Source organism: Peromyscus maniculatus, chromosome 6, assembly GCF_049852395.1.
Source record: "Peromyscus maniculatus bairdii isolate BWxNUB_F1_BW_parent chromosome 6, HU_Pman_BW_mat_3.1, whole genome shotgun sequence".
NCBI classification, from domain to species: Eukaryota; Metazoa; Chordata; class Mammalia; order Rodentia; family Cricetidae; genus Peromyscus; species Peromyscus maniculatus.
The window spans coordinates 93953348-93969770 of record NC_134857.1 but is presented as its reverse complement, the minus strand read 5'-3'; the positions used below and the strand labels follow the sequence as shown (position 1 = coordinate 93969770).

At 35.4% G+C, this 16423-nt stretch overlaps 1 protein-coding gene across 1 annotated transcript in view; it reads right to left on the bottom strand.

Annotated features, from left to right (window-relative positions):
* Col11a1 (collagen type XI alpha 1 chain) overlaps positions 1–16423 on the bottom strand; it is a 201646-nt gene that overhangs the window by 135308 nt on the left and 49915 nt on the right. Inside the window, exon 5 of the mRNA XM_042279780.2 lies at positions 6510–6635. Coding sequence (XP_042135714.1) covers positions 6510–6635 — 126 coding nt within the window. The remainder of the gene's footprint in view (positions 1–6509; positions 6636–16423) is intronic.

Genomic DNA, 16423 nt, shown 5'->3' with positions numbered 1-16423 from the left:
GACAAGCACTCTACAGGCACTTGCTTCAATCCCAAGCATGTCGAAAATAAGATAAAAAGGACAACGTTTCAATACGCATGCCTTTTCAATAAATATGGTGAAAAATAAAAACATGAAAAACAGTCTCATGAAAATATGACAGGATATTGACATCTGTCGTGGGAAAATGGAAAAAATGCATGAAATATACATATAACTATAATTGAAAAATATAGACTTAAAATGTATTCCCAATTCTCTCATTTTCTCCAAACCAGTGGTTCTCAAATTTCTGAAGGCTTAGACCTTTAATACAGTTCCTCATGTTGTGGTGACTCCCAACCATAAAATTATTTCATTGATAATTCATAATTGTAGTTTTGGTAGTTATGAATCATAATGTAAATATCAGTGTTTTCCAATGATCTTAGGCAACCCCTCTGAAAGGATCATTTGACCCCTAAAGCTGCACGTTGAGAACTACTGCTCTAAACTAAAATCTAAATGAACACAATAACTACTGAATTATTACTTTCAAAATTAGGTATATATTAATTAATAAATCATTTCCATCATTGTTACTATTTTTCTATTGAGTTTAGTGACTAATGCTTACAATATTAAATTACAATCTTAAAATATCTGAACTGAATTCACAATGTTTTACCTTAGATATTTCTGCATTAAAAAGTTAATTAGGGACCAAGTATATTTTTGAGGTCAACCACAAACTATTTATGGAATAATGAGGATAGTGTGTTCCCTTACAAAGCTATCTTCATGAAGATTTTAATTTTTGTTTTTAATCAAGATAACTACACTAAGACTATATACTGTAAAAAAAAATTAAGAACTAAACTCAGTATCTAAATCCCCAAATATACACCTACAAAAGTACAGGGCAATATCTATGTAATTCCCCAGATATTGCAATTGTTAAAATTCTACTCATTCCCTTTCTAGCATCTCTTGGCTTCTCAACGAATATTTTAATTCTGCCAGAAAAGTAACTAATGACTATAAACCTTTTGGAAAATTGTGATCATAGTACCCTCTACTAAGTTCCAGTAGATAAAGCATTATAAATGAATGCAGTTTCAGAGACAGACTATGAGGCATGTCTAAACCGATCCTGTGGCAACTGTGCACACCTGGCATTTAGGGACTTTCCCTCAGCCTATGTGAATGTTTGTAGATGATGTAGCCAAAGGCAATAATAAAAAATAAACACAAAAATATCTTTAGCCCTTTATGAGTGTCAAAATATCAATTTGATAAAAATTAATACAGATTATTTAGAATTTGGTACAATATAAAGCTGCATATAGACAACAGATTAAAATCTTTTTTGCAACTGTATAACTTAAATAAAATATCTACAACTACTAGGAATTTTCTGTCTCTGTCTCTCCATATATATATATAAAGTCTATGTATACATAGGAAGTATATATGAATACATATATACATGGAAAGTCTCTCTATAGTCTATATATAAAGCATATAGAGAGAATATACTTATATGGAAAGTATATATCTAAATAAGTATATATAGAAGGCTATATATATCAAAAGTATATATATACTTTAAATACATAAATATATACTTTATATATAGATTTTTCCATGTATATATGTATATATATACTTCCTATATATACATAGACTTTCCATATATGCATGTATATATATTCTTCTATATATATATGTATATATATATAAAAAAAGAGAGAGAGAGAAAGAGACTCCCCTTGACAAATCTGGCCTCAAACATGCTGTGCACCCAAATATGACCTTGAACTCTTGATATTCCTGCCTCCACCATGCAAGTGCTAGGTTAGGCATGGAACCACCAAGTCAGAATTTAATGTAAGCGTTAAGTAAAAACAATGTACCAAAGGGTAATGCTTATGTAGCTACCAGCACTCATGTGGGAATAAGAAATATTGAGTATCTATAACTACTCAGAGCTGGCTTGAAATAAAATATGAAAAACAAGAAATATTTGCAGGTTATTTTACTGTTTACAATTTTAAATTATACATTATAAAATACTAAAAGAAATATTTAAAAAAAAAACATTGGAAATCCAGTTTTAAATATGAACAATAAAAGAGCATTTAGGCTAAATTCTGGGATTTGAAGATGCATTTGTAAATGCATGTCAGTGTTTATCAAAGTAATTAATTTTATGTCAAGTTTCTTCTGGTAGAAGAAATGTCTTCCAATCTTCATCATTCTCTCTACTCCGGGATCTTTCTTCAGATTAAGAGCTGCCAGAATGCTCACAGGAGAAGTGAAGGAATTGGTAAGTGTACTTCCTCAGAAAGCGGGCCACATCTTTCTCGGGGATTACACAAGAGTGAATAAAAAGGACTGTTCCTTGTAATCTCATTATTTCACTATCTGCCTAGTCACTTCTAAAAAAACACTACACTTAAATGATTCTTAGTCTACATGAAGCTGTATGGCATACTTTGGAGAATACTTTTCACTTCTCACTAAAGAATTTTGAAATACCCTGAAAAATGACTGTAGAGAAGTACCAATTGTAATCAATGAAATGAAACCTTAAAATCCTGAGAGGGAAAAATAAAATAGATTTTACAGGCAGAATGGGGGTGGGAGAGTGGGTGTGGAAGCAGGGGGGTCAGGTATGTAGAGAGATAGAATGGAGGAAGAGAGTGAGAGGAGGGATGGCTGGAATTGGGGGACACGTGAGGGGTGGTGTGGAAACCTAGTGCAGTGGAAGCTTCCCGGAATGTACGATGGTGATTCCAATAAGGCCTCCTAGTGGTGGGGAATACAGTCTCAGCTGGCCATCTCTTGTATCCAAGTGAGGCTTCCAGTCGCAGGAGTGTCAGCATTCAATTGAGTTGTTGACCATGGGGATCCCACGGTAATCCCCAAACAACCCAGGCTACTGCTAAGACAGTAGCTGAAAACTAACAGTGTGGTCCCCAAAGTTGCTGAGGACAACACCCATACAATTCATTGAACATGAAGTGGTCAAGCTGGTGCCTGCATGGAGCCTTCACCCTTATATTCTGGTCTCCTTGATAGTGGAGGGTATTCTCCAGGCTACACCAAGGAGAAGCGTGGATACCACAAAACTTTTGACCTACAATCTGCCCTGCCTGCAGAATGTGCTAGGGCAATAGTGGAACAGAACAGGTGGAAGTGGCCAACCAGTGTCTGATTGGACCCAGTCCATGGGAGGAAGCTCACATCGGCACTGCTCTGGCGACCAAGAACCAGAAACTAAACAGGGACTGAGGGTAAAACCAACGACTATTGGTCTCAAAAACAAAAACAAAGAAACAAATAGTATCAATAAAATGACTCCCAATGATATTCTGCTATCCCCATAGATCAGTGCCTTATCCAGTCATCATCAGAGAGATGAGAACAGATACAGGGACCCACAGCCAGACATTATGTAGAAAGAGAATCTAAATGGGAGGTTGAAATCCGGTCCCTCCCCTTGGAGCTCTAGTAATCCTCATAAGAGGAGGTTGGAGGGATTGTGGGAGACAGAAGGGATGAAGGACATTGACACTCAGAAAACAAGGCCCTCTGATTCAACTAAGCAAGATCCATTTGAGCTCACAGAGACTCAGGCAGCAAGCAGGCAGCCTACACGAGTCAGCACCAGGTCCTTGGTGTATATACTGTGTGTGTGATTTTTAGCTGGGTGTTTGTGAGACTCTTGGCTGTGAGAATGATTGGGCCCCTGACTCTTATGCCCGCTCTTGGAACTCTTTTCCTCTTGATGGGTTGCTGTGTTCAACTTCAATACGGAAGTTTTGCTTCATCTTGTTATATTTTATTTTGTCATGTTTGGTTGTTATCTCTTAGAGACCTACTCCTTTCTAATGAGAGATGGAAGAGGAGTGGATCCAAAGAGGAGGGGAAGTAGAAAGGAACTGGAAGGAGCAGAGGGCTGGGAAACTATCACAGGGATGTACTGTATGAGAGAAAAATCTATGTTCAATAAAAGAAAAGCAAATGACAGGCAAAAAAAAAAAAAAAAGATGTGGCAGATACACTTTACTCCATGAACACTCCAGGAGAAATTTAGAACTGGGTTGAAGATAAGTTTTATGAAAATTTTCTTTCCTCACATTATTGCTTAGAAGAAGAAAGAATAGTGCAACCATAAAATCCTGTACCTTGATGAGAACTGTAATTGACAACAGATACCAAGGAAAAGATGGTGGGAGACATCCATGTTAGGAAGCCAGGTTTCTCTAATATTCATTCATAAAAAATCATCTTTTGCTTTGCTTTACCTTCCATTTTAGTCATTAAAGGAAAGAATGTAAATTACTTCTTCTTTACAGGTGAGTACGATACATTAAGGAAGAATCATACAAGCCCAGTGGTGGTGGCACACGCTTTTAATCCCAGCACTTGGGAGACAGAGGCAGTCAGGTCTCTGTGAGTTTGAAGCCAGCCTGGTCTACAGAGAAAGTTACAGGTCAGCCAGGACTGTTCCACAGGGAAACCTTGTCCAAAAAACCAAATTAAAAAAAATACAGAACTCAGAACTTTAATATCTAATTTCTTTAAGTCAGGAGGATAATTTAACACGGTAAGAATATCCCAAAGAGACATATTCTCAATACCACTTATGGTGTTAAATCCACTGCTGAATGGAGGTGTTAGCACTGAATGGAAATCTGTCTACAGAGTACATCTCTCATTCCACGATGAGGATGTAACTGTGGCAAATGCACACACAACTGAATTTAGAATGGATTAGATGTGTTACTTAAAGAAAAGAGAAGACTTAGAAAAAATAAATATTTGAGTTAGCTTACCTATGTAAATTCACAAATTAATTAATAGAATATTAAGCAATGTTCTGACCCATGTTCCACATTACACTTTATGTTTAGACTTGAGAAGATAATATTGCTTTGATATTTTTTAAGCAGACTACCTGAAAATTAACTAGGAAAATACACATTCAGTATATAATGACATTTAATGGCTACCATTTAAAATTATAATAAAAACTCCTTACTTTTTTTTATTTTTTAGGACTAATATATAACATTTATTACATTCAATGGTATAGTATAGATCCAATCATATCAATGTAGCTAATTAGGGGGAGTAAGAGTAATTCCTCCTGAAAAAAAAATTAAAGTAAAAGTTTTCATTGTGACACACAAAGGTAGAAGCTGGTAACAACTGTCAATCACTACTCCACAGAACACCCGCTTCTCTTCTTCCATTAAGCAGGGTCACTTATTTGCTACAAGAAACAGATTTTATTTTACTTATAAAATGGCAAAGACCAAGTAAACATCATTAGTTTTGAACACAGAAATAGTGACACACTTTTGACCTACAAGCTATAGAAACCTAAAACTAACCTATTCTCCATGGAAACCACCAAAAATATATTTAGCAAGTCATAAAAAAATAAAAGAATAAGGCACTTGAAAACAGTAAAACAAAATATTCAAGCAATTTTTCTTAGCTCTTGCATATTGGCCTTGTCACTGGCTTCTTAAGACTTTACCCTGCTTTAAAAAAAATGATACTAATGTTAAATTGTGGAAAAGACTGGGACAACAGAATTCACTGGGATACATTACAAAGTAATATCAAATTTTTGCAACTTTGAATTATAAAAATCAAGTTTTGTATCATTTATACAAATGTATACATGTATACATTTATATAAAACAAATAAAATGTCCATTTATTCTGAGTAGTTAAAATTCAAAAGGTTGCATCTAATAGTGTAGTTTTTTTTAAAAAATAAGATACATACTACTTGAGTTATTTTTAAAACAGAATTGTGTTCTCAAAATTCAAATCCCCTTTTACAATTTGAATCTCTCAATTTTAAGAACATAAATGTGAAAAGATAGTTTTCTAACTATCACACTAGCACACTAATTGATATCCAATACCAATATATAGTCCTGAAAACATAGTCACACAAGTAACACTATAAGGAATAATCAGGTTGTATACATATTTGAAAGAGTGAGGGGAGTACATGGGAGAGCTTGTGAGAAGGAAAGAGGGGGAAGACAGAAAATATAATTATATAAGCTCAAAAACACTTTTACATCATATTAAAACAAAAACAATACTTTCAATACAAATTAAATCACAAACTATTTCCTGTTTGATTTCTCTACTTTCCTATGATAAAAGAAATATTTTTGAAAATCAAAATATAAGTAAGCTTTTAATTATATAATAGGGACTGAAGTCTTCAAAACCAATATCAATATTTTTTCCCTCTTCAGTATGAAATGTCAAAAGTTGGGAAATGGCTACTACATCATAAAACGTACTCTTCTCATAGTAAAGTGGTTTGAACTGATAAAAGCAAATACCTGAGATAAAGCTTTAAGTAATCAACCCATAGAAAGAAAAAATACCAAATTACTTTTGAGTAAATTCTTCTTCAAAATATTCGACTTTTAATTAAAAGTATAGTTACTGAATAAGTATGCTTTCAATGCAGGTCACAGCCACACCTCTGGACCTGAGGGCCTCACCTCATCTATCTGCGGCTCTTGAGCTTGGGCAGCCTTGGATGTTGAGTCACAGTCTGGACTATAATGGTCACAATAGTCATATGCTGCCTTGGGGTCACCAGTGATCAAGAACTGCTGAATATCGCCCTGCAAAGAATCAGACATGGAGATAGTCAGCATAGGCAAATACACAGACCTTCCACATGTTTATAAGGTCAGAGTAGCCTACATTTGAATGTAGGAAGAAGAGAAATTACTTAAATGCATATCATTATAAAGATGAGTCTTATAAGACTGAGAGAAAAATTCATAATCAATTACACTGTTTTGCTTTATTTTCTGCTATAGAAAATCTACTGTGTATTAATCTATTTATTAATATTCAGCGCTACATAATTCACAATTGAATATGCAGAGTAAAAGACAAAGAAATACATGCCAAAGGAAATGTACTTCCATGGATAAAATGTTGAATAGTTTACACTGAGATGTTATTAGACAAATCTGGAAGGGAATTTCTCAGTAAAATAATGTTCAGAAAAAGAAAATGCTCACCAACAAAAACGAACAAGTAATACAGCAGAAAAAATATACATAAAAAAGCATGGATTTTTTTACATTGCTGATGAGAGAAAAGAATATTTTGGAAAACATTTAAAACCATTTATATAAAATCTGTATATATTTATAGAAAGTCAAATTTTAGAGATAATAGCAAGATTTTCTAAAAAGTTTTCATTGCAGTAATTTTCGACACAAAAATAATAGAGATACATATATTTAATTCATCAAGAAACTGCTGTGATATGAATTGTCACATCATTACTATAGCAATCTTAGAAATATAACTATGCCAGAAGTTGTTTACGCTGACAAAACCCTGTAAAATTGAATTCTTTTTGAGAACATAATCTGCTGTACAACCTGATTCAACTTTGAATAATTTCAAAATTAATCCATCTTTATTGAAATTTTATCAACTATAGTTACTTACGATTGGATGAAATCATGAACACTAAATATAAAAGTCTTGAAAATAGAGAACCAGGAAAGAATTTATAGCATAATCATCAATATATGCTTATTGAGAAAGTATTACATAAAAAATATTGAACACAGTATTGTAGACAGTGAAGGGTTCAATTTGATTGTCAATATGACTAGATCTATAATCACCTAGGGGGAAAACCTCTAGGAACATCTTCCAGGAAGTCTGTATTGGATTAATTAAGTTGGGAAGAGTCACCATATATGTGGGTAGCACCTTCTAGGTCTTAGAGCCCTGGACTGAATAAAAAGGAGAATTCACGCTGAGCATCAGCATTAATGGGTCTCTTCTTTCTGTATATGAACACAACAGACCAATTGCCTCAAGCTCCTGCTGCTGTGCATTCCCAACAGTGAATGACTGTATCATGATGCTGTGAGATGAGATAAATTCTTCTTCTCTTAAGTCCCTCCTGCCAAGTATTTGGCCATAATATTGAGGGATGTAACTAGTACAGACAACAAAACATAAACGTGACATCATCACTGCTCAATGTATAAACTTTCCTTACTCTGATGTAGAGTCAATACTGGGATTTCTGCATCTCACAGTATTTCTATTGTTAACTCATTTTAAACCTGCCATCACAATTTCCAAAATGTGCTGATTTATGTTCTCACCAACAGTAACTAATCGTTCTCCACATCCCCCAGCATTTGTTATTTTCTGTCTTTTGATATTAAATTTTCATTTCTATTATTATTTATTATTTACTTATTTATTTACTAATTTATTGTGTGCACAAGAATATAAGCATGAAGGCAGACTCTTGGGAACCTTCCATGATGTGGGTCCTGGAGATTTAATTCTCAGGTCACAAAGCTTGACAGTGAGCACCTTTACCCACTGAGCGACTCAAGGATCTAATAACAGCAATTTATGTCTAGTGATTATTAGGATTTCTAAAATGTACTTACTTGATTATATGTTCTATTAAGATATATATCTCAATATTTCACACATTTTATAAATTACGTATAATTACGTATAAATACGCATATGTGTATTTGTATATATACATTAAACATGCACACACACACACACATATATATATATATATATGATATGTAAAGGAGTAGCAGGGGTGAATATAACCAAATATGTTATATGAAATTCTCTAAAATTTAATAAAAATATACAATTTTAAAAATATGTACTTGAAAACGGACTAATACACAGCATCAAAATTGCTGATTTAATTTAATTGCTGTTCTGAAAGGTTAAGAGAAATTTCTAATATTTTTTTTACAAATATTTACATATATGTAAATATATGTGTGCATGTGCATTGCTATTTCCTTTTCTATTTCATAACTTTCCTACAGACTTTGCTTGTAGTTTAAAATTGAACCTCTTAGATGAAAACTGTGTCAGGGTCTATTGGTTTTTGAGTAGTAGTTGCTGGGGTTATTGCTTGCTGTAGCTCTGTATAGTTTTCTTTATTTTGGACATGAAAATATCTATTCCATTGTATAGTGATGAACAAAGATTTGCCATTTGCCATCTTAACTGGTTAGAACCTTCAAGTATCTCAGAAAGCTCTCTGTATATTAGAGCACATCTACTAACGTAAGTCTCTCTGCTTGCTGCATAGGCTCAGGGTCAGCAATACCTGAGCTATGAGGACTGTTTTTAGGTCTTTACTGGATTTACACAGTTCTTCTCTATACCCAGAGGGAAGCTGAACTCTGAATCTGTTACATTTATTCAAGTAACTTCAAGTAATTTCATTTTGTTATTAATTCATTAGTTTGTCACTTTAAAAAGTCCTTTGAACATGCATATGTATGTATGTATGTATGTATGTACATATGTGTTCAGATAGCACCGAAATAAGGAGAAAAAAAGTAATTTAATTTCCACAAACATGAAATACAGCAAGTGCAGTTAATCCAGGTAAGAATACTATGGACTTCTATTGGTGGCAGTATTATTATTGTTTCCAATATTTACTTGCCTATATCATAGAGCAATATAGGAAGTTGATGAAATAAACATTTTTCTGAGTGTTTTTTTCAATATTTTGTGAATATATAGGTGAGTTATGTCATTGGTTACTGATTTTTGACAGACTGAAAATAAATGCATGCAAGTACCTAAAATATACTGACAGCAGTTCACAAACCAAAACTCATCAATCAAGCCACAGTAGCCACATCTGGACTGCCAGAGACAAAGACTCACCCCAAAAAAAGAGAACACTGAGTGCGCAGTTCTTCATTCTGGTGCCCCATAAAACCTTACCTGGGCAACCCTGGGCACAACCACTACATCCAGGAATAATTTCACCACTAGTTCTAATTAGAACCTATAATTCTAAATTTTCTTCCCCAATTACCTAGATTGTGAGTACCTTTAACTGAACAGAAATGGACAAATTGAGAATTCCTACCTAACATCCATTCCAGGGTTACAAATTATCAAGTTCCATATTTAATTGCTGAAACACACAAAATGTAGTGTCTCATATATGAATTTGATTTTTAAAATAGATTTTGAGAGGAATATTGTGTTTCCAACCACTTGCTTTTCTATTTATGGGACTTTACTTCTTTAATGGAGTGTTGCTAATATTTCCACTATAAATCCCTATTTCAGCATTTAATGGTTAGCCATAAAATATAGTATTGGAAATTTCTGTATAATTCCAATAGTACTATTTTCCCAGAAAGGATTTCACAGTGTTTTGTATTAATCATATGTTGTATTATGAGACAGTCTATAAATAAACCTGAGTGTCATAACAGGTGTAATGAGCTGTAAATATTATTTTTGACGCTATAACATTTTCCAGAGCAAGAAAGGGCTGAAATTATGAAGTAAAACTGGCATCTGTAATACTCCAACATTCGAGGCATGAAAATGACATCTTCATTCTCTAATGATCTAGAAGCCAAGGTTGAGGTAAAGAGCATAGAATTGCCTCGTGATCTACAGCTGCGTCAACTAGCTCTATACAATATAGTATTTTCATATAGACTGTGGGGACTTACTGCAAAAGAGCAAAATGATTGTAAGAAAACCAAATCAAAGCTTTGTGAAAGAATGAATAGCTCTTTGTACTGTCGAAAAATCTCACCAAAACTTCATCACTGCCAATTATATATGTAATTATTTAAGCATCTTCCAGACCAAACATGAATGCATACATTAACACTCTTATGACTTTGTTTTGAACTCTCTCTCTCTCTCTCTCTCTCTCTCTCTCTCTCTCTCTCTCTCTCTCTCTCTCTCTCTCTCTCTAATGTTGGTAAGTAATAAGAGTCTGGCTTCAAGTCCAACTGGCCCCTCTCTGTGAGACCAATCAGTGTTTGGTTGACTTCAAGTCTGTCTGGCCACTGACTGGGTTATACAGCAGTAAACCTCAAAGAATAAACAATGAAAATCTAGGCTCAGATAAATTGTCATAGTTAATACATGATCTAGTTGAATGATATGACCTGTAGATAGATTGTGTGAAAAATAACCACAAGAATGGCAACAGACATTCATATATATAACTGAGTAGCTTCATGGGATGCTGGGCTGATTCTCCATTACAAATGAGATATGACAGTCTTTTGAATGTCAAGCAATTAGTATCTATACTTTCTGTAGGTTTTTGGTTTGGTCTACATCTTAGATCTCAGTTCTAATATTAAAACTTGGATATTCCTTATGTTCTAAAAGTTCTATTTCCATTTGTTAAAATCTTAAAGGGAAGAAGGAAAACAGACATTGATGATGCATCTCGATTTTCAGAAATTCTAAAACTAAATAGTATTTATCCTTTTTTAATTTTTATTTTATTTTATAATTTAATTTAATTTTACATATCAGCCACGGATTCCCTTGTTCTCCCCTATCCCTCCCCCCCCACCTTCCCCCCAGCCGAGCCCCCATTCCCATATCCTCCAGGGCAAAGACTCCCCTGGGGATTGAGTTCAACCTGGTAGATTCAGTCCAGGCAGGTCCAGTCCCCTTCTCCCAGGATGAGCCAAGTGTCCCTGTATAAGCCCCAGGTTCCAAACAGCCAGCTCATGCACTGAGGACAGGTCCCGATATCACTGCCTAGATACCTCCCAAACAGATCAAGCTAATCAGCTGTCTCACTTATCCAGAGGGCCTGATCCAGTGGGGGCTCCTCAGCTATTTCCATTCGTTTGGCTATTTGTCCCTGTGCTTTTTCCAATCTTGGTCTCAACAATTCTCACTCATACAAACCCTCCTCTTTCTTGCCAATTGGACTCCTGGAGCTCCACTTGGGGCCTGCCCGTGGATCTCTGCATTCAGTTCCCTTAGTCTTTAGATGAGGTTTCTAGCATGACAATTGGGGTGTTTGGCCATCCTATCACCAGAGTAGGTCAGTTTGGGCTGCCTCTCAACTATTGCCAGTAGTCTATTTTGGAGGTATCTTTGTGGATTTCTGTGGACCTCTCTAGCACTTTGCTACTTCCTGTTCTCATGTGGTCTCATCATGGTCTCTTATTCCTTGTTCTCCCTCTCTGTTCTTGATCCAGCTGGGATCTCCCGCTCCCCTAAGCTTTATTTCCCTCGTCCCTTGCCCTTCATTACCCCCACTCATGTCCAGGTTGTTCATGTAGATCTCATCCATTTCTCTGTCATTGGGTGATCCCTGTGTCTTTCTTGGGGTCCTGTTCTCTAGGTAGCCTCCCTAGAGTTGTGAGTAGCAGTCTAGTCATCTTTGTTTTGCATCTAGTATCCTCCTATGAGTGAGTACATACCATGTTTGTCTTTCTGAGTCTGGGTTACCTCACTCAGGGTGATTTTTTCTAGATCCATCCATTTGCCTGCAAACCTCATGATGTCATTGTTTTTCTCTGCTGATTAGTATTCCATTGTGTATATGTACCACATTTTATTTATCCATTCTTTGAAACTGAGAAGCTTTTGTAGAGCAGAGGATACAGTCAACAAGGCAAAGAGACAGCCTACAGAATGGGAAAAGGCCTTCACCAACCCCACATCTGACAGAGGACTGATATCCAGAATATATAAAGAACTCAAGAAATTAGACATCAAAATGCCCAACAGTCCAATTAAGAAATGGGCTTTAGAACTAAACAGAATTCTCAACAAAGGAAGCTCAAATGGATGAAAGACATTTAAGGAATTGCTCGACATCCCTAATCATCAAGGAAATGCAAATCAAAACGACTCTGAGATACCATCTTACATCTGTCAGAATGGCAGCTTATGCTGGAGAGGATGTGGAGCTAGGGGAATTCTCCTCCACTGCTGGTGGGAATGCAAGCTTGTACAGCCACTTTGGAAATCAATATGGTGCTTTCTTAGAAAATTGGGAATCAGTCTCCCCCAAAACCCAGCTATACCACTCTTGGGCATATACCCAAGGAATGCTCAATTATACCACAAGGGTACTTGCTTAGCTATGTTCATATCAGCATTGTTTGTAATAGCTAGAACCTGGAAACAACCTAGATGCCCTTCAACTAAAGAATGGATATTTATCCTTTTATAGTGTAAAAAAACCACACAGCTTCAATTTGCTCCAGAAAGCTATCTAGCATCTACATTTCCCATAGCAGACCTTTGTCTCTATCAGCTTGCAACCTGAAGGTGTCTCACTATAAATGAACACTTCATTAAATTTGTATACTATAATTCTAGAAAATAAGAGTTATCTAGACAAAGAAGGTTGGGGAAATAGGGTTAAATAGAAAATTTTGTTTCCAAATTTTGTTTAATTGGATGCTGTTGATGGAGAGACAGTGAATAGTCAAGAGAATTACTGGCAAGTATGTGTAAACAACACAGAAAAACACTATCCACTCTGAGTAAGAATGGGAAAGCAAAGATGCTTACTCAGGAACACAACAGGAAAAAGCATGCAGCTCCATGATAGAGTGTGTAGACAGGAAGTAGTGGTTCAAATTTTAGCTCTTGACAGGAGGGAAGGAAAAGAGACATGTTGAGACATGAGAGGAGAGATGAGAGACATGAGAAAGGTAGGCACAAACATAACTAGTGAGTGATCAAATATGTCATTTTTTAGCATCATCATTTCCTGCATCTTCTTACATGCCCTTATATTTCTGATGAAAAGGTACAAAGAAGTAAATAGGAGTATTGTAGGTAAACATATAGAAATGCTGTATCTTATTATTATAATCTATATAAAATGATGTTGTTATAAGTTAAAAAGCTATTGTTTTCTTTTATTTTTAATGTACTCTCTTATATCAAAATGACTGATACAGTTCCTGTACTAAACTGAAAATTTCACTAAATCAAAATTAGACATTTTATGAAATATGTGTGGTGATCTATTGTGTATTCTAATAAATTTGTGAGAGGATCAGAGGACAGAGTCAGCCACTAGATTAGACATGGAGGTCAGGCAGTAGTGGCACACACCTTTAATCCTAGCACTTGAGATTTCATGACTTTGCCCAGGAAGCACACACGCCTTTAATCCCAGGAAGTAATATGGCAGGGCAGAGAAATGTATATAGAGTGTGAGGAAACAGGAACTCACTCTCTTTAGTCTGAGGTAAGAACTAGTGGCTGGCTGTTCTGCTTCTCTGATCTTTCAGCTTTCACCTGATATCTGGCTCTGGGTTTTTTATTATAAGACCATCTAAGATTTGAACAGCAATATGTTCAAGAGAAATTAGAAAATGGATATGTACATATGCACTTATACATGAATTTATATACCTTTTGCTTTATTTTAAAAATAAAAGTGGTTATCAAGTTTCAAATCTTCAAATTTCTTTGTACCTCAGGATTCACAGTCTACATATGACAACTATTGAGCAGTCAAAGATGGAAGGCATGCTCATACTTGAAAGCCAGAATTTTCTAGTGCAATGGAAGTATTTGATGGTGATGGGAGGGACCTATTTTTTAACAGCTGGCAACAGGAACCTATATTATTGTAATTGAAATCTCAAGAATTCACCCTGAAAAAAACCTTTTCTTTTTTATATAAAAGCACAGATAGACAATACAGATATATCTAAAGAAAAAAATTATTTTATCCAATAATTTTAAAAACTCATGGAAGGATTTTAGCAGGTAAATTCCAGGTTCCTTATTTTGACTATTTACAGAACAATCTTGAATCCATTCATTCAGTGACTGCTTCTGGAGGTTAATATCATGCTGACTCTCTGGAGAGAAGTGAAAGGAACAATGGGGGGAAAGGTGAATGAAGGGCACTGCTCTCAATGGCTACTCCATCTTGGTCTTGAGATTACTATGCACCAAAAGCATTACAAGAAATCCGTTCGTTTATTGCTTTATGTTTCTATCTGTAAAGAAGATAGAAATCTGGGAAAAGTAAGGAAAGAACTTTTACATGGGAAAGTCAAAGGAAATATGCAGCAGGATTAACACATAAATGAGATAGTTTATGGGAAAATGTTCAGTTTTTCTTTTAATATAAGAATACCGCCTTTAATCCCAGCACTCAGGAGGCAGAGCCAGGCGGATCTCTGTGAGTTCGTGGCCAGCCTGGGCTACCAAGTGAGTCCCAGGAAAGGCGCAAAGCTACACAGAGAAACCCTGCCTCGAAAAACCAAAAAAAAAAAAAAAAAAAAAAGAATACTTATTGTCATCTGACTCCCCCAAACATATTGTTAGCACTTCTTTCTCTTATCTTATGGTCAAAGATATTTTTTTACTAGACCCGTACAGGTATAGAAAATGGAAATGACCACAAAGGGATAGGGTAGGAATGCTCCCCTCCCCCATATTTTGGCTTGTCACAAGAGTCTCCCTTCCTTACCATTAATGTAAGGTACTGCTGGGAAGTACTTAAGCAGGCCTCCAGTTGTCACTGAACTCTTGTTACAGATTGTTCATCATCCAAAGACCCTGTGCTAAAACTTTATCCCTACTAGGGCGGGGATGCCCTTGGAAAGTGGTAGAATTTTAGAAGGGGAGTCAAGTGTGTGATTCTTTGGTTATGGAGTAGGCAGACTCTCAAAGTGGACTTGGGACTCTGAGTGTTTTTCATCCCTTGTTCCATTTGTCAAGTCTCACACCTCCAACATACAGTTCCAGCGTGATGTGTACTTGTCTGCTCCCTTTATCAAATATCAAACCAGTGATGTTCCCTTACTAAAGGAATTAAAATGTACATAAACTTTCCCTTAAGGTAGCTGCCTCAGTAATTTTATTTAAATATTGCAAATCATCTAATAAAAAGTTGCTACATTATAATGATTTTGTGCAAAGATGACAAGGCAGTTTAAATTAACTGAACACTGAAGAGTTGGAAGGATAGCTTCTTCAGCAAATGGTGCTCAGAAAACTGGCTACCCTGATGTAGAATAACAAAGTAGAAACCTATGCCTCATCTTAGAAAATAACCAATTAGAAATTAATCAAGCACCTGAATAGAAGACTTGAAACTCTGAAACTACTAGAGGAAATAATTTAAAATATCAACTAGGCAACTACTTCCAAAATAGGCCTCAAAGAACTCCAAACATAATTGCAAGATTTTACAAGTAAGACTTTATCAAGCTAAGTAAGTTCTGCACAGCAAAGAAAACAACAGAGTGCAGAGATGGCCTCCAGAATCTGTGCCAACTTTCATCAAACAGGAGATTAATATTCAGTACATATAAAGAACTCAAGACTTATACTTCCAAAGAATAAATAACCCAACCAATAATAGTTCAAGTGAATTGAACAGATGAGTCTCAAAAATATAAATGACCAATAATGACAAGAAAAAAATCCTCAACATCCCTAGCAACATGGGAAATGTAAATCAAAACTGCACTGAAATTCACCTTGGAAAAATCATCAGGAAGACAAATGTGTGGCGGGGAAAGAACCCTCAGACACAGTAATTGGGAGTGCTATCAGTCAAGATGGAAATCTGCATGGAGTTTCCTTAAAATATAAAAGG